Raw genomic sequence first — 27,817 nt, forward strand, 5'->3', positions numbered from 1 at the left:
AAGGCATGATATTAATGTAGCTTAATGATAATGTAAAATTAGTCAGGAATGCTAAAATAGGATAAATGAGTTATTGCACAACATCACAATCACCATTGCATAGGCTGCATATGCAAAATCTGATATTCCATAGTGAAGGCCATCAAATACAAATGCGAGGGCATTGATTGGTTGAGAACCAGCAACAAACTGCAGTGGCAAGCAGTCATTTTCAGCTTTTGACACAACAAAGTTACATAACCATGATCTATGTCACAAATTAGAAAAAAAAACAGAAATCTGCGTACCAGAACTCCATATCTTACAACCTCCAAGACTGCTTCATCTTTTGTGAATAACTTAGCAAAGGATCCAAATCCTATAAATAGAATCACAGCTAGGGCAATACCAGATCCTGCTCCTATCTGCATATTGTCAAAACTAAAATTGAGAGCTAAGTTCAAGTGATGCCTAGATATTACATAATAGAGTTGTTGTCATGGCACTATAACGACAAAGTGAATTTTTCAATACACATAAAACCCCTAATTGTCTTAATAAATTTCTTTCAAATTTAACCTTTTAAATCCAGTTAAAAGGATCAAGTATGATGGAAAATCAAATATTTTACCTGAAGAACATTAAGAGCAACCTTTTTGACCCGGATATAGTCCCCTTTTGTAAATGCACTAGCAATGAGTGACTGCACATCACCAAGTAACGGAATCTTTATCGAAACAAATAACAAAGTAACAGAATCTTTATTGAAACAAATAACAGAGCAATTTATCTAGAAATGTATTGAAGGGAGACTTGAGAATTTTTTTTTGGGACAAAAGCTTATTGTAAAAAATTTAAAGGAAAACTAAAACATTCTTTGTTTTGAAGTATTTAGATTTGAATGCAGTATAATAAGAAAATTCTGGCATTTAGGAACATCTAATATCTCAAAACTAATATAATGCAAAACAATAGCACATGGACCGGACCACCTAGGGAATTGAGGATACACCAAAATGGGAACCTCCCCTTCTTGGTTACACCCAAACAGGAACGGAACTTTCTTGTGGATGTATGGACATATCGAACATCCCCTGCGGATTAGGTGACATCATTTCTGGATCCACGACCTCCCAAGGGAGGACAGGTGGCTTTCTCCCACTTATAGGTTAATAAACAAAAACTAAGTAACAAAACATCTCATATCGACACTCAGCGTGCAATCCAGAGGACAATATACTAAGTTGGAGAATGTAATTTATTTTAGCAGAAAAGGAGGTTAGCAAAAACAAGATTGTAGCAATGAAACACACAAGGTTACAGTGAAACCCAAATTCTATCAAATGCAAGAATGGCACTGTACAATACAAATGGCTATCAATAGTGGTAGCATCTATGAGATGTGCCACTACTGTCACTTTCCAAAAATCCCCTAACAAGAGACTGAAAACTTCAAAGGTCTGTTGAAGGGACTGGATATGTCAGCTTGCTGGTATATGTCCTCCTGTCAGAACAGTAAAATTTTCTGTTTTCCATTGGTTCTAAGGAAACAACTTCTTCCAAAACCTAAGTTTTTTTTATCAAATTGTTTACCTCTTTATCAATCTTGAAACCATTCCAGGAAATTTATTTTGATTGGTCGCAAAAAATTTATAATGCATGGATTGCTTCAATTTGGGTGCCCTTGCTAGATTACCTTTCCATACTTTGACAATGTATACAGTCATTGAACCATGACCATGCTTGTGCTCTTATTTATTTAGTAATAGTATCCCTAAAAGACCTCAAGGATTTCTTGGTGGCAATACAATAGCATTCAAAGTTTCAAACAGCCAAAGATCATTCCATTGGCAGATTCCCTGATCTGTGACCTTTACCTGGACATTGCAGTAAGACTAGAGGATGGTAGACAATACTACAGAAAAGTTATACATTTCCTTCTTTGCCAGCTGGAAAATACATGCTTGATGTTTTCCTTTATGTCCGACAAACAACCAACAAAGGCATCAGGACATTCTCTGTTGGATAGAGATCAAACGTGTTCATGCCCAAATGAAAACCTTTCATACAATCACAGTCAAAATTTTATATATAGCACCCAACGTTATGGTGGGTAACAGTATGCATTAAGCATTCACCCATCATAGGAGCTATAGGGATTTAAACTCTTCTTTTGTATAAGGCACAAACTTTAGCTCACAAAAGGAGGTCTAGCACTTTAAAGTTTAAATAAATCCTCTCCTCAAGGCAAGATACTCCTAGCTTTAGCTTTTGTCACTCTTAACATACAATATCAAGCATACTAGAGATGTGCCTAGAACAATTCCAACACACATATAAGATTTTACAAAAATAACAAAAGAACTTACATAGCAAGTACTTTCAATTCATTGCTTGGAGCTAGCATGCTCACAAGTTCTCCCACTAATCAGTAACTCCAATCTATGTACAGAATGGAGAGAGCAAACCTTTATATAGACTTTAGCTAAACTCTCCTCTCCAATAAAATAATAATTTCCTACGACAATATAACTAACTTGTTGTGGGCATGCCGGGGAAGAGAACTTGATCAAGAGTCCATAGAAAAATGTTGAGTATAATGTTTTAGATGGTTTTTAGTGCCACGTGTCTCCTTCCATCTTTATCTTCATGCAAAGACAAAATCTATGGGCCATTTGTCCTCCTCACATGCAAGGAGCTCGAAGAGATGACAACCTTAATAAAATAATATAATTGCCACGTCAAATGAGGTTGAGCGCTTTCTCAAATGTGTGCATGAATGTCAAGTGTACAAACCTCTTCATGAAAGCACTCTCCAATAAATAAATATTGCTTGGTCAAATGAGTGGGATGAATTTGAGTGGTCTTCCATATGCAAAGCTTCAAGGAGGAGGGTATTCTTCTAGATATGCATGAAAATGACACATGTCTTCATTAGTTAATTCCTCTAAAATCTTGTTTTACCAAGAAACCAACCAAATATCTCCTTTAGCATGTGCGGCCTTGAAATTTGCGCAATAGTCCAAGTTACAAGTCACTTCACATGTATGTAAAGGTGTGAACAAGGTGTTGTAATGTAGTAGAAAGTATGCATTGGTTGACAATGGGAAGGAACAAGTAAACTACATAATCATATGCAATGCAAGGAAAAAAGAAAAGACACAAAGTAGTGGAGAACCAGCAAATCAACACTTAATATATTAGATATCCTCAACAGCAAATCAAGGCTAGTACATAGAGTCGAGTACAAGCATATATATATTTTGTATAAACAATTACAACAGTTTAACCATCTGAACCAACTTTAACGGAACAACTCGACTGGGGAGTCTACCGACTTACAATACATTTTCTATGTCAACTCGACTAGACTAGCCCCTCCAACATCTCCCCTGCCCGCAATGCCTTCTTCGTCCGGAAGAATGGGGAGATTTGGAGATTTACAAAATTTGAGAAAATTAATATAGAGGATAGAAATATAAGTAGAAAGAGAAGACGAAAAGAGTTGCTAGCTAGCAAAGACTCATTTTGTGACAATGGCGATGGTTGAAATTTTAGTTGCTCGTGGACTGGCTAGTCAACGAATCTCATAGGCTAGTCGACTAATGCTACTTGAGTCCCGTCAAGCGAACTTAAAATGTGAATTTCACGTCTTTGTTTCTCTCCCGGTGACCAATTGGACCCTTCCATATCGATCTCTTTTATATCAGTGTTGTTCAAGAGTCGGCCCGCATTCTGACATGCTTGGTTTGAAAAAATGAAACTTGGACCAAGGAGGTATCGATTCTATTGATTGTGCCTGGGTAGGTGCCTCACCAAAAGTCGTCTAATAGAAGATTGGTACAAGTGATTAAAGATGTCGGTCGAATATCAACCAATATTTTACCAATCGTTGGGCTTGCATCTCCAAAGTCTTTAAATCTGCAAGTATTGGACTTTGTTGGCCACAAAGCTTTGTTGGGTCAATCATTGGTCAGGTGTGTGTTGTTGCTCTAACTATTGGATTCTATCATGGATGCTCTGTAGCTGATCAGTGGCGTTGGTTGTTTCCATCTATGCCTTCTTCCCTTCCCTAAGCCACTGTCTTTCCTCCTAAATCAACTGCATCTCTATCTTTTCTTTCTTGTGAAATCTGATTCTCCAATCTAGTCCTAGCCTGACTTTCAAAGATAGTGTGTTGTCGCAACGACAAGTCAGGAATGAGCATTTGTTGTACTCTCACTCAACGACATGTGGTTGACAGATAAGTCAGCTAGCTATTAGGGATTGTGCCCAGCATGGAAACCCTGTCCAATGTTTTTTCTAGGTTTTTCTTGGCATTCACAAATTCTGTGTGTTCCTCCTAGATAATACTCGACAACTCTTGATTTCCCTATGCCTTTTCCTACTGCTGAAGTTGGGAGACCTGATGTGTCTTCTAGTTCAGTCTTCACTATAGTACCTTGGTCCAAGTCAGTTGGCTCGACTTGTTCCGATGAAATTTCATAGACATCATCTCGTTGATTGTTCATTGTCTTCTATCCACCATTCACTTCTTCAAGTGTTGAAGTGACGGGAGGTGAATTTGTAGTTAGGTCAATGTTTGGTACTTTTTCCTTTTCTTTGTTGACCCCACTCGACTGACCTTGGGTCTGCTTTTGTCAAGGGGTTCCTTTCTAAGCACTCGATTGGACTGGCACCTAATGTTGATATGCTTCTTTTTCCTGCTCGACCATCATCTTCTTCTTAACTGTTTCAATAAAAATGTCTTTAGCATGTCCCAATGGTTGTAAAATATCTAGGCTGACAAATGACCACAAAAATTCTTGAGATTTCCTTGGCTTTTTGGTTGTTATTCCTTTTGTTGTTGATTTCTCCAAATATTGTTTTGCAATTGAGCCAAGTCCTTGTTGCAGTTCAAGGTCATCGAGTCTAACATCCGTTAAGACTTCGCGCCAATTAATTCTAACTCCTTGTTCTTCGACCTCGACAGATCTATTGACTTCTTTGCTTACGGGCTTCCTTGAAGATTCCAGCAAAGATCCCAACAAGTCGACTTTGAACGGTATGTATACATTTCTACTTCTCGTTCTTCCTCCTGCTCCCCATTTATTAACGGCAGAAAGACTTCAGTCTAAGGCTTACAAGCAGCTAGGGGAATCAGGAAGACTATATTCGCCTATTGACCTAACTCGTTGAATATTTATTCAATAGAAGGTTGATAGGGAAGGTCTTTAGGGTCAACATCACTGGAGTGGACATATCAAACCCTCGTCAAGTCAAGGCCTAGTTGAATATGCGACGTGCTAGGGAGCATCCATTGAATCTGTTGGGAAACCCTCCATCTATTTAACACTAATTTTAAATTCAACAGCTAGCTCCTAAATATCTCTTGTGGGGAAACCGACTCAGGAGTTCCCGACCAGCTATGTGCAAAAATTTTATAATCCTTCATCAACAAAACATACTTCTTTGTAAATATTGCCTCGCCGACTTGGGAAGCTTGTTTCATTGCTAATCAAATTGATAAAGAGGGAAAAATGAATGATCATACCATAGTTTTGACCTCTGTTGCATGGGTTCCCGAACCCAGGGGTGGGGTTCTCGAACCCGTCCCAGGTTCTCGTCCCCAAGTACCGGATTCGGGTTCGGGTGCTCCTAAGAAGAACCCATAAGAATCGGGTTCTTCTATGAAGAACCGGGTTCTTCATTAAAAAAAATTGGGTTCTTTTGTCTTGATGGGTACAGAGAACCCTAATTATGGGTACTTGGAACCCCAAAATCAGGTTATTTTGGGTTCTTTGGGGTTCATTTTAGCTTTTATATTTTATTTTTTAATTAATTTAATGGGCTTCCCCTAATATTTTGGGTGGCTAGTTCTTCATCTTGCGAGAGGAATTGGAGTACTTATGGCTTTATCCATTTAGTAAAAAGAAATATGTTGGGCTCAAAGAAGGTAGAGAACTTAATGTACGTTCATAGCACTCTTCGTCTCATATCTTGAAAAGACCCTAGATACGAGGGTCTTTTCAAGAGATGGGACCAATACACAAACGATGCTATGTGTGTGGACGAGGAGATACAACCAGATGATGGCCTTATTGAGCTACCTCTATTTGCTATGGATGAGCAAGAGCCTCAAGATGAGAGTCATCCCTACCTAGAGAGCATGCTAACTGAAGATTTGAGTGATGTTGATGAGATCGCTCGAGGAAGCCATTGTTCACCATTAGATATTTTTATTTTAGTATTTTAAAATTTCCCAGTTCTTGTTTGGAGATGCCTTGAGACAAATTTTGAATGTAGTATGACAATGGACATATATCATGATTCTTATTAATATGTAAACTCCAATTTGCACTTGATATCAAACTAGAAATTTTGAAATTTCATTGTGAATGTTGAATGTTCAATGATGTGCATGTTTAAATATTTAAAGTTTAAATCATAAATATTTTAGTTTTCTTGTTTAAAGTTGAAAAATATACAAATTCATATATATTATAATTTATAAAATATAATATTCATATTATATTATATATATATATATATATATATATATATATATATATATATATATTGTAATATACCCACGACGAACCCATGCACCCTGTTTAGAAAAATGACGTACCCGTCCCCGTCCCCGAACCCACGTTTCCTGGCAACATAGGTTTTGACAGCTTTAGCAATTAGCTTTTACAATGTCAACAACATATTCCACCCAATTGTATATTTTTCCTACCATGGTAATCTGGTTGATTGCTTCCAGCATGTTCAATTTAATGTCAGACGCTCGACTAGCGAGAGTAAGGCTAAGAGAAACAATAATGCATGCCCATTTTACTTGTGGATCCCTGACTTGGCTAATAATTACGTCTTTGGAATTCTTGGTCGTCATTCCTCCAGTGAACTTTCGAATCCAAGCAATTGAATTGATTGTCTTCGGAATCTTATCGCCTATATGCGACAGCGAGGAAACATTGTGGATGGCCATCGGCGTGATGTGCAGTGGGTTTTCCAACCACAATGTTGCATCATGGCACTGATTGAATATAAATTTAATAGCTTCTTCTTTTAATCCTTGGAAATCGACAACTAGGGATGCACCGAGATAGTCTTGTTGGAAATACTGAGAGCGGGGGTGAATCAGTGTTCCTTAGCAATTAACACTTTTAAATCTTTTCAGAGCATTAGTTAATCTTCAATTATTATTAATGTTTATGCAGTAATAGCAGTAAATAAAATAACACAGTAGGCACAAGAATTTTAGGTGGAAAACCCCCTCTGGGTCAAAAATCACCGAACCCTTTTCTAATAAATTCTTTAATTTTCAGCCCCAACTAAAATGAAAGAAACAACTTCCTAGAATTCTAGAAAAGCATTCTTCTCCAGCTCCCACTGGAAGGACGCCCCAACACCCTGGTTTCTTCATTAATCAACTGAATGGATGCCCCAACACCCTAGCGAGCCACAACTCGCCCTAGCACCACCCTACCACCCTGAAGTGTTCACAGGCCCCAACCTATAGGCAACTTCATACACCTGCTTAGCACCTCCCTGCTACCCTATAATGACTGAAATAAGACAAGACTGTGGATTCCCAAACCAGGGACAACGATCCACGATACAATATGATTTACAATGATTTTGACAGGACACCTAATCACATTATGACCTACAACCCAACCATGACATCATCCCAACAGAGACTCCTATACCTCCCAATAATGCCTTTTCGACTCTAGGTAGATTGACTCTTTTACAATAATGATTCTTCCAATGATGACACTTTTACAAACGACTCTTTTACAACTTTACAATGATGACTCTTGGCCTTGACACTTCTTCACAATATACGGATGGTTTTCATGTCTTCAAAGGATGTCCCGCTGCAATGCTTCCTTTAATTTGATACTTCTGCTCTTGAATTCTTGCTTGAAGTTGTACTTGAATCTTCTTTTACGTGCATGCAAAATTTGTCCGGCAAAACCAATCCAAAAACAAAACAAAATACCCTTCAACTTACCTCTGCCTGCAAAACACATGTAAGTGCATAATAATGAATAAATACAAATTAAAATTACAATGCGTACCAGAAGTGTGCTTGTAACTTTTGTTGTTGACTTGTTGCAGCAGTAGACAAAGACTCCCACTCTTGATATAGGCCTGGAATCTATGCAAGACTATATCCAAAATTGACCTAAAGATATATACAATAAAAACTGATGATAGACCCTAGACTTGTGATGGACCAAGTTCTAAGTACAACAACAGAGACCATTCTATCAAATATGATAAGACAAGTAACATGAACTTACAACATCATATACATTTAGCAGACTTGGTGTAGCATCAAGAATATGTAGCATCAAATGTGTAGTATCAAGAATAGGACATCCGAAAAACTAACTGTGACATATGGAGACATAGAAATATAATTGAGACCCTGTATATACTTACGTTGTCCTACAAAAAAATATGTCAGAGACGATACTCAAAATTCAAATGTAAACACTAATCATACATACCTTGCTGCAAGAGACTTACCCTTGACTGTTGATGTGTGGTCCTTACTACAGTGATCCTTGAATGCATGCTTTTTCTTGCCTTCTAGGAGCTCGATATTGAATCTATAATATCTATGTAATTTCGGATCTCCAAGGTCTGAAATTTCGTCCTATGGTAGCCCTCTGAGTCCTCTTTCCAACCCCACAGGTTTGATCAACATTGGACTCTTCAAGAAAGAGTTATGTCCAACCTCCCACGATGACCTGATTATAGACTGGTTTTGTAGAGCGAACTTGTACGAAGTGCCACGTGTCACTGTTGCTACCTTCGGCCCTGAAAACGCTACTCAACAAACTACAGTCTGTCCTCTTTCTGTAACTATTTATGAAATTTGAATCCAATGCTCAGAGAGAAAGTTATGACGAGTTTCCCAAAGTCACCTGTTTGGCATGGAATTCGGAAGCCTGCAAAAACCCTAACTTCCTCAGATCATATCTCGCAAAATATGGCGAACCAAGATCTGAAATTTGATCACGAGGTTCATCAAGATTTCGAATCAAATGGGTTTTAATTTCAGCTTTTGAAGCTTCGCAGAAAAAAAGTTATAGCGAAAATGCCATGATGTCTTGTTTGAAGCCACAAAATCCCTACTAGAGGAGGATACGAGGTTCATTAATTATATGAATATCTTGAGTTTAGAGGGTCCTCAACAAGTGAATGTTGGAGTGATTTTAGGAGAAAAAAATACATTATTAATTATTGACTATTCAATGACCACAACCAATTATGAGTGCCATGCCACAACCCCATAGGGTTTTAGCCCACTAACTGGGATTACTAACTTCAAACATGAATATCTCTCAAACCGTGAAGAATTACTTGGCGTGCCATATAGCAATGGAAACATCTCGACAAGTAGAATCCATCTAGAAGATCCTTGACTCAGGATAGAGTAAGTTGTCAAGTCAAAATGGCCATGAAAGACCAGGGTAGCCCCTGGTGCTGCTTGGGTTGACATCAATGACATCCACTGATCAACAATCTCCCCCTTTGGCATTGATGGCAACACAAATACTCCCCCTACGATCATGACACCTCTTCCTACTGCCTTCTCTCCCCCTTCATCACCAATGGCTAAGGTTAACTCCCCCTAACAAACAGCCATCCTGCGGACCTGTACACAACTCCACTCCCCCTTTCTACTCGAGTAGATAAGAGAAAGAGTCTAATGAAAACTCCAAAAAATCCCAAGCTTTTGGCAAAGATACTCAAGTGCTTCATGAGGTAATGGTTTGGTAAAGATGTCAGCAGTTTGTTTCTTTGTGCCAACATATTCAAGCTTGATATTCTTTTCGGCAACCTGCTCTCTAACGAAATGATATTTAATCGGAATGTGCTTTGTTTTGGAATGCATCACAGGATTCTTGGAGATACTGATGGCACTGGTGTTATCACAAAAGATGGGAATAGGCTCATCAAACTTGACTTGAAGATCTTGCAAAGTTTGCTTCATCCAGAGAACTTGTGCACAACAAGCTACTGCCGCGATATATTCTGCTTATGTTGTGGATAACGAGATTGAAGACTGTTTTTTACTTAACCATGAAGCAAGACAACCGCCTAGGTAGAACGTTGCTCCACTAATACTCTTATGATCATCAACACTTCCTGCCCAATCTGCACCTGTATAAGCTTGGATGACCAGATCATTTGCTTTGGGATACCAGAGGCCATATTCCGTTGTGCCCTTAAGATATCGAAGAATTATTTTGACGATAATGATATGAGATTCTTTTGGTGCTACTTGGAATTGTGCTACTTGTCCAACTACCTGCATCACATCTAGACGAGAGGTTGTCACATATAGGAGACTACCAATCATGGATCTATACAACCTTTGGTCCACATCCTTTGATGAGTCTTCTAAGCTTAACTTGCAACCTGTTACCATGGGGATAAGGACTGGCTTGCAATCTTCCATCTGGAATTTCTTGAGCATTTCTTTGATGTACATGGTTTGATATATGAATATTCCTTTATCCTACTGAGAAATCTGAAGCCCTAAAAAGTATGTCAGTTCGCCAAGCATAGATATTTCAAACTCACTTTCCATTTTTGTGGCAAAGTCTTTACTTATTATGTCATCACTGCTTCCAAAGATTATAAAATCCACATATACTTCAATAATTGTTAGGTTATCTCAATCCACTTTCACATAAAGATTATTGTCAACACTTCCTTTCTTGAATCCCTATTGATGTAGATATCCGTCAAGATGAGCATACCAAGCCCTAGGAGCTTGCTTGAGACCATATAGAGCCTTCTTTAATCTGTAGACATAATCTTCTTTGTCAGAGAGCATAAAACCTTAGGGTTTTTCAATGTAAACTTCTTCCTCCAATTCACCATTTAGAAAAGCTGTCTTAACATCCATTTTGTAGACCTTGATTTTTCTCAAGAAAGCATAAGCGAGAAGCATCCTAATAGCTTCCATTCTGGCAATGGGAGCAAATTTTTCTTCAAAATCAATTCCTTCAACCTGTGCATATCCTTTGCAGACTAATATTGCCTTGTTCCTAGTAACCTGTAATCCTTCAACTGTTTTGCTCCCCTTAACCTGTAATGAAACTGCCATCTTGTTCAAACTACCATCCTGTCAATCGTAGACTTGTGCCATATATTGTTGCATAGACTCCTCCTCTACAAACATTAAGGAGTCAACAAGCCAAATTGTTCAAAATAGTGAGTCACCTAACAGGCCATCTTGACTTGAGTCATTAACCGAAGTAGTTGTTGATTCCTCACAATCCATTACGAATCGTGAAAGCATAACTATTGGGACCTTATTGCCTTCTTGGTTGTCTTGCTCATCTTGTACATGTTCATTGTGTACTTGTTTTCCTTTCCAAACCTTCTTATTCTCGTCGTCAAGCCTTTCATTCATGGTTGATTCCATCTTGTACCTACGGATACGAGCTGTGTCCATAGTTATGACATTTGTAACATTCGATGTTATTCATAGAAGATTTTGTTTGGTGTCTATCTTGTGATCCTGCAAATTTGCTTCTAGGGTTTTTCTGATAATAGTTGTACCTGTCTGGAACTTCACAACCCCTAGCCTTATGTCCAAAATTGTTACATTTGTAAAATTTGACACCATCTCTCAAATGATCAAATTTGTTGACATTATGCTGAGTTCTAGAATATCCATTTCTAAAGGACCTCTTGGAATTATATTCATTCCAAACATACATGCGGCATTTTGCAACTCTATGTCCAAACCTTCCACATGAATAACAATGATAATAAAAGATAGGTTGTTACCTGGGAGGAAATCTTCTTCCATGAATTGTCTTCCAAGGACCTTCTTGCGAGTCTTGATCTCTTGATTTAGCTGAGAGATCTATTTGCTTGGTAGATTTTGCATATCCATCTTCTTTAATTGTCATAGAAGGACTCGACTTCTTTTCAATTTTTTCTTTATAACCAAGACCAGTCTTGTCGTTGTATGATCGTTGGTTGTTGATGAGTTCATCCAAAGTCTTTGAACTGTTAGCATAGTTTTGAAAAGTTTTTCCATTTTTTACTTCCTTTCGTAGAGCAACTATTTCAGCTTCCAATGCTTCTTTTTCCTTGTTGTTTTCCTTTAATTCTTTCCTGAGAGATTCTTCAATTCGCTTGTATTCTTCAACCTTGATTTTAAGGTTGAGGACATCTTCTCTTTCTGTCTTCAATTCATCTTCAAGAACGTTGATATGCTTCTTCTCGACTTTGAGCTCTTTGATAACCTTGATCACTTCATTTTGAAAGTCAACCTCAGACAATTCTTTTTCTTCATCTCCTTCTTCGTCAGGTGCCTCTTGCTTATTGTGCTTGGCCATAAACAATACTCTTCCGTTGAATTCTTCTTCGTTATCACTGCCTTCTTCAGATGAGCAACTATCTTCTTTTGTGAAAAAACTTTTCTTAAACCATTTCTTCTTTCCTTGCTTGTTGAACTTCCTAGGACCTTTCTTTCCATTCATAACAGCCTCATTTTTTTAGGACATTTGGCCGCAAAATGCCCAACCTCACCACAGCCAAAACATATTAATGGAAGTTTACCTTTGAATTTTCCCATACCTGTTCTCATTTTCCACGTGAAGTAGGTGAATTCTTTATCTGAGAGTTCTTCTTCCTCTTCTTCCTTTTCTTCATCCTTACAACTGCAAGTTTTTTCTTTCTAAGTCTGCTTATCCTTACTATTCTTCTTGGATGTGGAAAATGTTGTTTCTAAGTGAGATGTGCCATCCTCTTCTTCAATCCTCATTTCATATGCTGTAAGAATTCCATGCAATTCATCTATGCTGAGATTGGTCAGATTTGATCTATCTTCTAAGACAGATACCTTAGGGTTAAATCTTGTTGGCAAGGTTCTGAGGATCTTTTAGAAAACAATTTTCGTTTCAACAGGTTCTCCCAAACCTTCCAATGTATTTGTTGTTTCATCAACACGCTGAAAGTATGCAGCAATATCTTCATCTTCCCTCATTTTGAGTTGCTCAAATTTTGCCCTGAAAATTTGAAGCTTTGCTTCTTTCACCTTTGAGTCACCTGCATATATATTTTCAAGCTTGCCCCATACCTCTTTAGCAATTTTGCAACTCAATACCTTAAGATAAACAGATTCGATAAGCCCACTGATAATAAGATCTTTAGCCTTTGCATCATATACCATATTTTTCTTACCTTGTTCATCCTGGGTCAGTGTGAAGCCTTTGTCAATGATTTCCCATACTTCATATCCTTGCGCCAGCAAATGAACCTGCATTCTTCCACTCCAAAGTGCATAGTTATTTCCATTGAACAAAGGAACTCTATTCTTAGTATACTCCATGATCTCCTTCCAGTTGTTAGACTATTATTGAAGGAACCAAGCTCTGATACCAATTGTTGGAAATACTGAGAGGGGGGGTGAATCAGTATTCCTTAGCAATTAGCACTTTTAAATCTTTTCAGAGCATTAGTTAATCTTCAATTATTATTAATGTTTATGCAATAATAACAGTAAATAAAATAACACAGTAGGCACAAGAATTTTAGGTGGAAAACCCCCTCCGGGTCAAAAACCACCGAACGCTTTTCTAATAAATTCTTTAATCTTCAACCCCAACTGAAATGAAAGCAACAACTTCCTAGAATTCTAGAAAAGCATTCTTCTCCAGCTCCCACTAGAAGGATGCCCCAACGCCCTGGTTTCTTCAGTAATCAACTGAATGGATGCCCCAACACCCTAGCGAGCCACAACTTGCCCTAGCACCACCCTACCACCCTGAAGTGTTCACAGGCCCCAACCTGTAGGCGACTTCATACACCTGCCTAGCACCTCCCTACCACCCTATAATGATTGACATAAGACAAGACTGTGGATTTCCAAACCAAGGACAACGATCCACGATACAATATGATTTACAATGATTTTGACCGAACACCCAATCACATTATGACCTGCAACCCAACCATGACATCATCCCAATAGAGACTCCTATACCTCTCAATAATGCCTTTTCGACTCTAGGCAGATTAACTCCTTTACGATAATGACTCTTCCAATGATGACACTTTTTACAAATGACTCTTTTACAACTTTACATGATGACTCTTGGCCTTGACACTTCTTCACAATATACGGATGGTTGTCATGTCTTCAAAGGATGTCCCGTTGCAATGCTTCCTTTGATTTGATACTTCTGCTCTTGATTTCTTGCTTGAAGTTGTACTTGAATCTTCTTCTACCTACATGCAAAATTTGTCCGGCGAAACCAATCCAAAAACAACAAAATACCCTTTAACTTACCTTTGCCTGCAAAACACATGTAAGTGCATAATAATGAATAAATACAAATTAAAATTACAATGTGTACCAGAAGTGTGCTTGTAACTTTTGTTGTTGACTTATTGCAACAGTAGACAAAGACTCCCACTCTTGATATAGGCCTGGAATCCATGCAAGACTATATCCAAAACTAACTTAAAGATATATACAATAAAAACTGATGATAGACCCTAGACTTGTGATGGACCAAGTTCTAAGTACAACAACAGAGACCATTCTATCAAATATGATAAGATGAGTAACATGAACTTACAGCATCACATACATTTAGCAGACTTGGTGTAGTATCAAGAATATGTAGCATCAAATGTGTAGTATCAAGAATAGGACATCCAAAAAACTAACTGTGACATATGGAGGCATAGAGATATAACCAAGACCCTGTATATACTTACGTTGTCCTACAAAAACTTATGTCAGAGATGATACTCAAAATACAAATGTAAACACTAATCATACATACCTTGCTGCAGGAGACTTACCCTTGACTGTTGATGTGTGGTCCTTACTGCATTGATCCTTGAATGCATGTTTTTTCTTGCCTTCTAGGAGCTCGATATTCAATCTATTGTATCTATGTAATTTTGGATCTCTAGGGTCTGAAATTTCGCCCTGTGGTAGCCCTCTGAGTCCTCTTTCCAACCCCACAGGTCTGATCAAAATTGGATTCTTCAAGGAAGAGTTATGCCCAATCCCCCACGATGACCTGATTATAGACTGGTTCCGTAGAGTGAACTTGTACGAAGTGCCACGTGTCATTGTTGCAACCTTCGGCCCTGAAACACTACTCAACAAACTACAGTTCGTCCTCTTTCTGTGACTATTACGAAATATGAATCCAATGCTTGGAGATAAAGTTATGACGAGTTTCCCAATGTCACCTATTTGACATGGAATTCGGGAGCCTGGAAATACCCTAACTTCCTTAGATCATATCTCTGAAAATATGGCAAACCAAGATCTGATATTTGGTCACGAGGTTCATCAAGATTTTGAATCAAATGGGTTTTAATTTCAGCTTCTGAAGCTTCGTAGAAAAAAAGTTATAGCGAAAATGCCACGATGTCCTGTTTGAAACCACAAAATCCCTACTAGAGTCGGATATGAGGATCATTATTTATATGAATGTCTTGAGTTGACAGGGTCCTCAACAAGTGAACGTTGGAGGGATTTTAGGAGAAGAATCCATCTAGAAGATCCTTGACTCAGAATAGAGTAAGTTGTCAAGTAAAAATGCCCATGCAAGATCGGGGTAGCCCCTGGTGCTGCTTGGGTTGACATCAATGACAACCAGTGATCAACAAGTCTCGAATGTCAGCTTGGTGCAACATTTGGACATTTGTAGTCCATCTCTCGTCCACTGCTCCCCACTTCTTAAAGGAGTCTAAGTGTTTTTCCCATAATGGCTTGTCCATTTTTGTTTGTTTGATATTGTGGAACCGAACCTCCATCTCTGTCACGGTAGCTTGGTAGTATAGAGTTTTAGTTCTCAACTCCATGGTGATCTCTTTGTCTTGCAAGTGGACTCTTTTCTTCCCCATTTTGAAATCCTCCTTCAATCCTTGTCCTTTGATGCACTCAAGCAAATCATAGTTGGAAATCGTCAAGCTACGGGGTCTAGAAACTCTATCAAACCAAATGCAGCACTTGATGAGAATACAAGAACAATGAGAGGTGAGACTGGTCGCTCCCTCGAATTTATAGCCATCAAATTAATTGCTTCATTATTTCCATCCACGGCTTGTCGTTGAATCTGTCTCGTCACATTAATATTTGATTGTTACATAACTCTCGAGTCTCAACTCTTGCAATGCACATGGCCACCTTATTTTTCGTCATTCAACAGTCAATTCGCTTTTTAAATTTGTTGAGTCATCATGAATTTTTAAATGTGATGTGATTCCGCCCTCAATCGTGATATCCTAGTAGGTTATAGTCATATGGTCAATTCTATTTCTGAGCTGTGATTTGTCTTCTCTCTTCCTTGTTAAGTCAGCCTCTTTATTAAATTGCTCTCTATATCTAATTCGTCGATCTTTTCTTCTTTCATGATGTTGTCGGTGTTGACTTGTATTGTCCTATATTTATTGTTTAAGAATTTCCTTAAGTCTTGTCCCTACTCCATTCTTGTGACACTTGTTCATTTGGTGGGAAGTCTTCTTTATTAATGGTGTTGATTTGTCGACATAGTTATTATTCAACCGACTTTATAACCGATAGTTGATTAATCATATTTATTTATTACTGGTAACAACTGAAATTAAGCTAAAGAGAAATATAATACATTTAGTCAATTAGCTAGTCTGCAACAATGTGGTTTTCAGACTAGTGCATGTCCCTGGTGCCACATAGAGGTTTCCAACAGTTGCATGCCAACATTGTTACATGATATATCTTTTAAGTCAAGAACCATTTACAGGAGATTTGAATATGTGCCCTTGAAGTGTTTTAAGCTAAATAGCTCCTTAAGAATGTATATCTTCGATCACAAAGGGGCCAAACCATGCAATTTCTAATTTCCTTGGCTTTCCCTTTACTCGACTGTCATATAACAACGCTAAGTCTCCTACTTTTAAATTCTTTGTCTTCTATTGATTCTTTCTCACTTCTTGTTGATGTAATGCGTGCAGACTGTCTTGCTCTAGACATTGTAGCTGATAGACTCGTTCTTTCCCAGCTTTTCCATCAACATACTTTAACATAGTCAATACATTCGCAACATTTGGTGTATAGTGAAGTCGTACGACTTCCTATTGTCCATAGACCAATTTGAACGATGTGTAGACCCTAGAGAGGAAAACCCTAAAAGGTACCAATTAGACAATGGGACAACAATGGGGTAGAGACCATGTTACCACTCAAACTAGCATGGTCCTAGGAGGGGGTCCTATAGAGCAACTACTAGATTAAGGGCGACAATGGAGCGATAGCACAATGTCACCTCAGTGAAGGCACCCTGCTCTTTACGGAGTTTCACCAATGGGAGGAAACGCAGTATAAGAAGAATCACAAGGAAGGATGAATCTATGAAAGGATAGGAAGTGATTCCCAAGGCCTATTCACAAGAGAGACTCAATTAGATAGCTTGCTTGCTTCAAAAGCAAGGTGGTAGGCTCTCTAGGAAGGGCTAAGAGGATTCTTGGGTATATGTTAAGAGAATATGCCTTAAAAAGGGGCTTCCTACTACCTAGACCAAAGGATCCTTGTGGATGAAAGGCATCTATGTAATCCTTGCGGAATTGGAGTTATTGGGCCCAAAATAGGTAAAGGCTATGGAGTTGATCAACCAAGGAGGGACTTGACCTAATTGGGGGAGAGGAAAGGATCAAAGGACAAGTTTTCTTTTGAGATTTGAATGCAATGATCCATGTGAAGACACTAACCCAAATCAAACTAGGGCAAGAATTGATCTTATGGCTACGATTTGCTATATCTCGGGATTTCACCATCGGATTTGCCTCAAAGTTGGAGGAACTCTTGAGAAAAACCCAGTGCAATAGTGAACCAAAATTCAAAGGTTTGGAATGGCTAGAATGAATTTCGCTTGAAGCCCTAGGTGACCTTCTAGGGTTAGGTCTAGAATTTGGAAAAGTGAAGAAAAGAGAGGTAAATTTGACCACCAAAGGGATACAAGGATCAGTTCCTTATTTCTTGGGCTTAACAGAGTCAAGATACACATAGATCGAAAAATTTCGCGAGCTAAGGAGCCCTAGTTGATCTTTGATAGCCTCTCCAAGGGCAACAAATAGGTCAATTAGAGATTTATACTTCAAATTTGCCAAAGAGATGAAGTTTTGAGGTCTTTATACCTAAGAGGTGCCTCTAGCAACATTCACCCAATCCCTTAAAGAGCAACACATGCATTAAATTACTTATTCAAGATCCCAAAATAATTTTGCATTACATTCACCCATACAAGAATAATGATAACAATATACATGCATTTAACAAGATAACAAGAATAGCATGAAAAGTTCACTTACATGAGGGAGAGACTATATCCATTCATCAGTTTGCATTAGAAAGAAGTTCCAAAGACAATAGCAAAAATCCAAACATCATAACGCATCAAGAAACTCCAAAAATTTATCCCAACAAAAACTGCGAAAATCTCTCAAGAGATACTAATCCAATCCAAGTGATGATGAGAGAAATGAATCATCCTCTCATCTAATTATACAATGCAACAAGGGATTCAAATAGCCTAATTTGTCTTATTAGCCCCAAATAATGAAATAATGCTCAACAATGACATGACTTGGTGACAAGCCCACCAAGATAGCTCAATAATACAAAGAATAGCCTCTCAAGAGGGAAAAATAAGGAATATTATGAGTCGTTGGGCCATTGAGGAGGCCTGATGGAGTCCAGCGTGCCAAGTTGAGTGAAGAGGCTCCAAACATAGTGGACAAGGGGTTGGCCCCTTGTTTTCCAAGCGAGTCACATGTGGTGCTCCCAAGTGGGTGTGGGGGCACAATGACATCCTCGTGGGTCTCCAGGTGGAACAATAATGCCTGTAAACCATCTGCAAGGGCTAGGATGATGACATAAGCCACCGCTTTGTCTCCTACAATGATAAACATCCTTATCTGAATCATGGAACATCTTCCAAGTGTATGTTTCAAGTGTGGAGTCAGTTGGGCATGGTGAACCAGGTGCATCATTCTCATCCAAAAGGTGGAACACGAGCAATCATTGAATGGTGTTGGGGATCCATGAAGTGTTGTCTTGGTGGAGGCCCATGACTCTCTACGTTCACCCTACAACTGCCAATGTGACCCTTTGGAGGGTTTGGACCCCGTATAGGGAGACCAACCCCTATATGGAGACCCACCTACAATCCCGCATAAGATCTAATGTGTCCCCTTGCCCTCCAATAAAACAAATCATTAGAATAATTAAGTAAAAGAGATTACAAATCATGGAATCAAAGGGACACTTCATGGTGGCATGCCCTTCCATAATGGGCTTTCGCATGTACAAGTGTCTCCAAGCTCAAAAAGGGGGTTAACCAAGAACCATATTAGGTGGTTTCATCCTTTAAAGGGATCCATGGTACATCCATCAGGTGGTAGATGGCAAGTGATATAATGATGGTATGAAGCGAGTATCAAGGGAAGGCTCCAAGCCACATGCCATGGTACAAGGGTAGCTATAATAAGGGAACCCCACACCTAGGTATATGAGTGTAGGAGGGAGAAAATCGTGGTGCATGAGTTGCCCTAGCCTTTTTTTTTCCACCCTTCTTCTTATGCCTTTTCCTTTGATTGATTTTTCTTCATAACTACTCAACACTCTAGGGATGAGAGCATGATATATAGAATATAGCAGTAGGTACCCCTTTTTAAGGTGTGGCATTTCATCGCCCACCAAGGGTTGGGACAATCATGGGTTCCTTCATGTGGAGGCAGCTCATCTAGGGCCCATAGGAACCAGGGTGATGGCCATAAACAAAAGGTAGAGCTCATGTTTGGCTTTTGCCCACATGCTAAATTTATATGTCTTGTTCATCTTTTGCATTTTGTGGTACATTTCCTGCTGAGAGTGGCCAAATTACGCTTTTTCTTTCCTTTTTACATCAACCTCTGGGGGATTGTCCTACACCCGACCCAAGGTGTGGATAAGCGGAGGGACAGGCTAACCCTATGTGAACCCAGTGGACATATGTGGACCCGAATGGGAAAATGATGAATGGGGCTATAAAAGGGTAGAGGAGAGTGATGTATTTGGTGTCGGGAAGTGGGACCACGCAACCAAAATCGGGATTTCCCATGTAGTGCCAACCCTGAAGCTAATGGCCAGTAAAGGAGATCCTACGGAACTAGGATTCAAGGCCAACCATCCAATCGGGCAAAGGAGACAAGAGCACAGACCTAGCCCACTCTTTCTGCCGAATCTCCCCACCAATCCATGCCCAAAAGTGTCCATGATAAGTAAGAAAAATTACTCAACTATACCAATGAAAATCCATACCTTTGGGGTCGGAAAAGCCCACCTTCAAACATATGATCATAATAGATGGGCAAGGGGCCACATGGTTGGCTCAGGTGGCAAAGAAAATGGCACATCGAGCTATCTAGTGGCTGCAAAGGGTTGTTGGTTGCCATCTGAGGACCATCTAGGAGAAAAAAATTCTCCTATGCATACTACCCACAAGTGGTGGGTAACATCTGGCTCCAACTGGGACATGAGCTCTCGGAAAGGTGCACAAAGCTACTCGAACAGGAGGTCATGAGAACACCAGCAATCTCTTGGTACCGCAGACCTATTACCTGCACATATCAAAGACCAAGCACACGGGGCAGCATGTTTTTGTGGTGTCTTATGATCACCCATGCTTAGTATTAGGCCATAAAATCAACAAGAAAGTAAAATAATTTTCCATGCAATTTTAATCTAAATGCAACTAATCTATCATGATAATATCATATGATGTTAGTTCTAATGAGAAAATTAGCATGCAATGCATCCTACCCTAACATGCATATCATACAATGCAAGTGCTAAGTATAATCATAGATCCAATGCAACCAACATGTCAATTGATCAGTATAAAAACATGTGCTTCTATGATTATTTATGTAACAGATCCAAAAACACAAATGGGAAGAGTAGTATGAGGGATTGCGAGGGCGGGAGGTGGGAAAATAAGAGACCCATATGCCATAGAAAGGAACCTTGGAAGAAGGGAAAGACACCAACTGAGAGGATTGAATTTGATCCTCTAACCAGAAGATGGAAATGTCAATGATCAAATACATGAACCTTTTATGAAGAACTACCTTAGGGTAAGGAGGAGTGAATGACATATTTAGAATGATATTATCTTGTTTATTGGGAAAACAAGAGGTGGAATCATCATTGTACTTGGGGAAAAACCATGATTCTTGGTTTTTCATAGGGGAAACTAGTTTTTCATCAAAAATAAGGGAATGAGACTCATCACAAACATCTATTTCCGAGATAGGGACATAGCAAGGGGAGGAATGCTCAAATATGAAGAATAACACTTTATTGGTAGCATGGTTGAATGAAGCATCTTCCTCAATCTCTTTTACATTAGGATCACCAGAATTACCCATAATTTTGGAAGACTCTTCTTTGATTGAATCATCTTGGATCATAAAGAAGGGACCCCTCCCATCACTAGGAAGTGCTTCATAAGGGCCAACATTGTCATTCAAAAGGGGTGGAGCATTTTCTTCTTCCTTGGGCTCATTCCTATAGATTCAAGATACTATGGGGCCTTCATTTTTATAATCCTACTCAATTCCCCAATCAACAGTCCAAAAATCATTCATTTGATTATCATGATCTCCCTTAGAGTCATCGTGCTCTTCACCATGTATTTGATGTTGGCTAAACTGCAATTCATCCTCTTCTTTGTTAGGAAGGGAGGACTTTTCCTCTTTCCTCTTCTCTTGGAGAACAATAGCTAAGGTATTTGTTACATGAGCTTGGTATAATGCTTCTAGGAAGAGGGCATCAGTAGGGTTCTCTTTATATTCACATTTCATTTTATAGAGCTTCTCCTCTTGCTTGTATAAATGGAACAATAAGTGCTTAACATTATATTCCCTTACCAACACCCTGCATGACCTACTATATTTGTCCATTCTTTCTTGTAGGATCTGGAGGCTTTCAGGATTAAACTCTTCATCATCCTCAGAGGAGATGTTCCCCACCTCATTGCTATTGGCCTCCAATTCTATAACTAATATTTGCTCATCATCCTTGTTTTCTTGATCATCTTGGTCATCCAAATCCTCATTTGGTAATGAGCCATATTTTTCTTTGATCTTGTGAGACAAGGAATTGAATGCACTAGTATAATATGCAAGCTCGAAGAAGAGATAATCTGTGGGCCTTTCTTCATACTTCTACCTTATGCTATGGAGGTTTAACCTGCTCTAGTTATAGAAATTTAGTATGAAGTCTTCGTTCTCGTGCTCTATCAGACGGCCACAAAGCTTACCCCACAAATCCAATCTTTCCCACAAGCCTTGGACTTCTTCAGGACTAATATCACGGATACTTTCTTTATTTTGGTCAGTCATTTTTCATGATTTTGCATATAATGCCCAAATGGAGTCACCAAGGTGAATCTAACTGCCTTTATAGATGCTTGCTTCACCCTACAAGCATTGACTTTGTTGTTCAATGAAGAATTAGGGCTTCGTTCTTCCAATGGAATCGCCAATAATATCGTAAGGGAAACAAGACAGACGTCTTGTGTCCCCAACAACGGTGCCAAAAATGTTACCACTCAAACTAGGAGGGGATCCTATAGAAAAATTACTAGGTTTGTTGGAATTTCTAAGTCTAACTGTTAGAAATCCTTCCTGTACTTTCTGATTTATTTCTTCCTACTTGTTCTGTTAATTAACAAGTTATTTACGATGTAAATATTGAAAATAAATACAAGTACAGTCTCAACACATACATATCATCAACTGCAGAAAAAACAAGCACACAAGTGACACTGTTAATTTTGGACTAATGTCCCCGGAAAAACCCAATGTGGGAAAACCGGTGCAGCTATCTGAGGGTTTTATTATTAAGCAGTTTCAGAATACAATCTGGGTGCTAGAAATGGCTCACCCAACAAAAAATGCCCTCAGCAGTAGTACTTCTCAGTCGAAGACAGATATCAGCCCCAATCTGCCCCACGAAATCTCCCAATGTCAGCCTCTAGGGTCTGCGTCAACCTCTCTGGCCCAACATCAGCCTCTGGAGCCTCTACGTCTCCCATGCTAGCCCTCCTCAGGCTCTACGCAGCTCCTGGTTGCCTCTGGCTGCGTTTGTGTGGCCTTTGATGGCCTTTAGCTGGCTCTGCGTCAACCCTCTCCCGACTTTTGCGCTGATGCTCCCGGTACTATCTCTGCCTCTCTGCTACTGCATTCACTGCCCCTCAGCTGCAACTCCTGATCACTCCTTCAATTTCCTCAACAAGCCCTACCCCAGAAAATCGAATTCTTGATCAACTCAGTGCATTCTCCAAGTGACCCTCAAGCCTTATACTTTTCTCGTTGACATTTCAACGACCAAGATTAAGTCCCTAATCAACGGCTAAGATTAGACCTGGCTTGATCCATGACTTTTGGACCATTCTAAGCCAGTTTTATATTAAAAGTTTAGACTTAGGAACTCCATTAAAAATATTAATTATTTTAATATCTCCCAAACCAGTTAGGATCTGCCCAAACCATTTCTGGGTCTTGGAGATCTCATGTGCTTTAGCCTCTCCACCAATTTTCGTGGCTAGAGCACATCCAATGCCACCCCAAATCAACACTCCCTCTTAACGAGGACTGTGCTCTAGTAATACTCCTCACTGAGCATCACCCTGATCATCCGACATCAGTCCCTGTGTTGATGCTAGGCCCGTTGCCCAACATCCTCTGCACTGCTGCATCATGTACTGCTACCCATGGCCCTGCCACTGCCACTGCTGCATTTGTATGACAGCTCCCTCTGCATCTGTGCTGCTGCCCATGGCCCTGCCACTGCCACTGTTGCATCTGCACTACAACCCCTCTCATCATGCTACATCGTGCTACCCATAGCACTGCCAGTCTGCCACTGCTAACTGCTGCACTGCAACTTAGTTACTGAGAAGTAAGTAATTGATCTCCCAACTCTGACATCTCCGTCAAGCTAGAAACACTCCCGACATTGAAGCTCCCTCTATCACTGACAAGTGCTCCCTCTCTGACCTCTGCGTCGCTGCAACAACTCTCTGCAACTCACATTGTTGCCTCACGCTATCCTGAGACTCTTGCATTGTAGCTCCCTCTGTCACTCCATCCGCATCCGTCTCTACCGACATCCGCTAGTCCTTCTACTCCTCTTCGGGGCTCCCGTAGCAAGATATAATCCAAGAGGTTGGGTACCTCGAGGATCCTGCCCCTCATCGCCTGTAGTCTGTCTAACTACAACTCGATGTCTCCCCACTTCCTCTCAAGTGCCGTATGAGCACTCATGGCAGTGTCATCATCTGTCTCCACTTCTTTCTCCGCCCTTGCTGGCGCAACCTTGGTCTCAGAAGCCTCTCCCTTTCTCTTCTTCCTCAGACAGTGGCTCGCATAGTGACCCAGTTCCTCACATTGGAAGCATTTGACCTTGGAGAGGTCCTTCTTCTTTCATTTCTCTTGCTATCCCTCAGATGCTAGGGCAACATCCTCCTCTTCCTCCTTCTTGATTCTGACCCCCTTGTCGCTGCTTCCCACCTTGGTTAGCCTTTTGATCTCTTTTTGACAAAGAGTCGCCCACAGTTCCTCCCAATCTGGAAGGGTCGACCTGCCTAGTATGCTCTAGACGAATACTTCCCAATCCTCTGAGACTGCATTCAATGTGGTACTCACCATCATCTCCTCATCCGGCGTGGCCCCTATGGAAGTCAGCTAATCCTAGATGTCCTTCAATCGACCGAGGAAGGTGTCAATATGTTCTCCCTTCTACATTTGGTATGACCGCAGCTGATTTTCTAGTCGCATCTTCATCTGCACGAAAGTATGTTGATACAATTTCGTTAGGGCCTCCCACATCGCATTTGCCATGTCCTTTTCGGCAATATGTGGTACTACATGGTCCTTGACCTCGTCAAACATGATGCTCTTAGCCCTCGCCATTGCCTCCTGGTACTTTTTGTTCTCAGTCGGGTCAACTGGGATCGCTATCGTGTTCAAGGCGAAGTGCTTAAGACAATTCCTGTTTAGAACGGACAAGATCCTGGCCTTCTAGACTATGAAGTTTGAGGCTCCATCCAGTCTGTCCTGATCTCTTACCCCATTCACTGCCATTTCGTTGCTCCTCTTTTGACTCTTCCGAGTCTCTCTACTTCCCTCCTGGAAGTTCTCGGTGTGACTCCCTCTGAGCCTCGATTTCCCTCCTGGAAACCCCTCTGCCAATGTCGAGATGCCCCCACTCCGATCGTTAGTGCAGCTGCACCACTGATCCAGATTTCTTGGCTAGAAATCCTCGGCAGCAACTCCCTCCTCCTTGGTCTTGCCCTGTTAGGTACTATTCTAACCACAGTACCACACCAGCGTCACTCCGCAACTTACCCACAACCTCCTATGCCCTAGCAAACTAAAGGTTAGAGCCTCTCCGCACCTCTTGGCCACAGGCGTCAATCCTTCCTCACTAAGAAAGATGACCGAGCACTGTATAGGTCAAGTCTGCTCCCTTTTGCGATTGCATTGATCCTCTTCCTGGCTCGAACTGATGACACAGGCACTACGTCACCCCTTCTTTGTTGCTTTTTCGCTAGGAACAGCTTCTGTCACTCGAGACAGTTGTTTCTGCTGCTGCTGCTCTACTCAGCTGATGCCCTCAGTTATCTTGTGATCTGCAACCACGCTCTGATACCATGTTGGAATTTCTAAGTCTAACTCTTAGAAATCCTTCCTGTAATTTCTTATTTATTTCTTCCTACTTGTTCTGTTAATTAACAAGTTATTTACCATGTAAATACTGAAAATAAATACTACAGTCTCAACACATACAGATTATCAACTAAAGGAAAAACGAGCACACAAGTGACACCATTATTTTTGGACTAATGTCCCCAGGAAAACCCAGTGTGGGAAAATCGGTGCAGCGATCTGAGGGTTTTATTATTAAGCAGTTTCAAATTACAATCTGGGTGCCAGAAATGGCTCACCCAACAAATAATGCCCTCGGTAATAGTACCTCTCAGTCAGAGAGATATCAGCGCCAATCTGCCCCACGAAATGTCCTTGCGTCAGCCTCTAGGGTCTGCATCAGCCTATCTGGCTTGTGGAGCCTTTGCATCTCCCACGCTGGCCCTCCTCGGGCTTTGTGCAGCTCTTGGCTACCTCTGCGTGACCTCTGGTGGCCTCTAGCTAGCTCTGTGTCAACCCTCTCCCGGCTACTACGTTGATGCTCCCAATACTATCTCTGCCTCTCTGCTACTGCATTCACTGCCCCTCAGTTGCAACTCCTGATCATTCCTTCGATTTCCTCAGCAAGCCCTACCCCAGAAAATCGAATTCTTGATCAACTCAGTGTGTTCTCCAAGTGACCCTCAAGCCTCCTCTTATACTTTTCTCATTAACATTTCAACAGCAACAGCCGAGATTAAGTCCCTAATCAACGGCTAAGATTAGATCTAGCTTGATCCATGAGTTTTGGACCATTCTAAGCAGTTTTATATCAATACCCATTAATATTTTATTTTTCCTAAGTTTGGACTTAGGAACTCCATTAAGAATATTAATTATTTTAATATCTCCCAAACCAGCTAGGATTTGCCCAAACCATTTCTAGGTCTTGGAGATCTCATGTGCTTTATCCTCTCCACCAATTTTCGTGGCTAGAGCACATCCGATGCTACCCCAAATCAACAAGGTTAAGGGAAACAATGGAGCGATAGCCTACTGTCACCTCAGCTAAGGCTCCCTGCGCTTTACAGAGTTTCATCGATGGAAGGAAACCCGATATAAGAGGAATCACAAGGAAGGATGAATCTATGAAAGGATAGGAAGTGATTCCCAAGGCCTATTCACAAGAGAGGCTCAATTAGATAGCATGCTTGCTTCAAAAGCAAGGTGGTAGGCTCTCTAGGAAGGGCTAAGAGGATTCTTGGGTCTAGGTTTGGAGGAAATGCCTTAACAAGGGGCTTCCTACTACCTAGACCAAAGGATCCTTGTGGATGAAAGGCTTCTATGTAATCCTTATGGAACTAGAGTTACAAAGATGTGAGACCACACAGAGCCAAGTGGTCCCAAACTAGGTCAAGGGTATGCAGTTGACCAACGAAGGAGGAACTTGACCTAATTGGGGGAGAGAAAAGGATCAAAGGACAAGTTTGCTTTTGAGATTTGAATGCAATGATCCATGAGAGAATACTAACCCAAATCAACCTAGGGTAAAAATTGGTCTTATGGCTAGGGCTTACTATATCTCGAGATTTCACCGTTGGATTTACCTAAATTCTGGAGGACCTTTTGAGAAAACCCCAGTGCAATAGTGGGCCAAAATTCAAGGGTTTTGAATGGCTAGAATGGATTTTGCTTGATGCCCTAGGTGACCTTCTAGGGTTAGGCCTAGAATTTGGAAAAGTGAAGAAAAGAGTGGTAAATTTGACCACCAAAGGATACAAGGACGAGTTCCTTATTGCTTGGGCTTAATAGAGTCAAGATACACATAGATTGAGAATTTTCATGAGCTAAGGAGCCGTAGTTGATCTTTGCTAGCCTCTCCAAGGGCAGCAACTAGGTCAATTAGAGATTTATACTTAAAAAAATTGCCAAAGAGATGAAGTTTTGAGGTCTTTTGACCTAAGAGGTGCCTCTAGAACATTCACCCAATCCCTCAAAGAACAACGCATGCATTAAATCACTTATTCAAGGTCTCAGAAGAATTTTGCATTACATTAACCATACAAGAATAATCATAACAATATACATGCATTTAACAAGTAAGATAACAAGAATAGCATCAAAAGTTCAC

The 27,817-nt window shown here is 40.2% G+C and overlaps 1 protein-coding gene across 5 annotated transcripts in view; it reads right to left on the reverse strand.

The window, feature by feature from the left end:
* LOC149167138 (MATE efflux family protein) overlaps positions 1–27,817 on the reverse strand; it is a 327,697-nt gene that overhangs the window by 62,193 nt on the left and 237,687 nt on the right. For all 5 annotated transcript variants that reach the window (XR_016260910.1, XM_089432878.1, XM_089432874.1 and 2 more), the window contains 3 exons: positions 611–682; positions 288–404; positions 94–189 (listed from right to left, as the gene is read on the reverse strand). Coding sequence is in view for 4 of the 5 variants with exons in the window: in XM_089432878.1 (XP_089289004.1) it covers positions 94–189; positions 288–404; positions 611–682 (285 nt within the window). In the remaining variant the exon portion in view is untranslated. The remainder of the gene's footprint in view (positions 1–93; positions 190–287; positions 405–610; positions 683–27,817) is intronic.

This window comes from Pinus tabuliformis, chromosome 5_1, assembly GCF_031772625.1.
Source record: "Pinus tabuliformis cultivar Carrire ecotype Pingquan chromosome 5_1, CPIR1, whole genome shotgun sequence".
NCBI classification, from domain to species: domain Eukaryota; kingdom Viridiplantae; phylum Streptophyta; class Pinopsida; order Pinales; family Pinaceae; genus Pinus; species Pinus tabuliformis.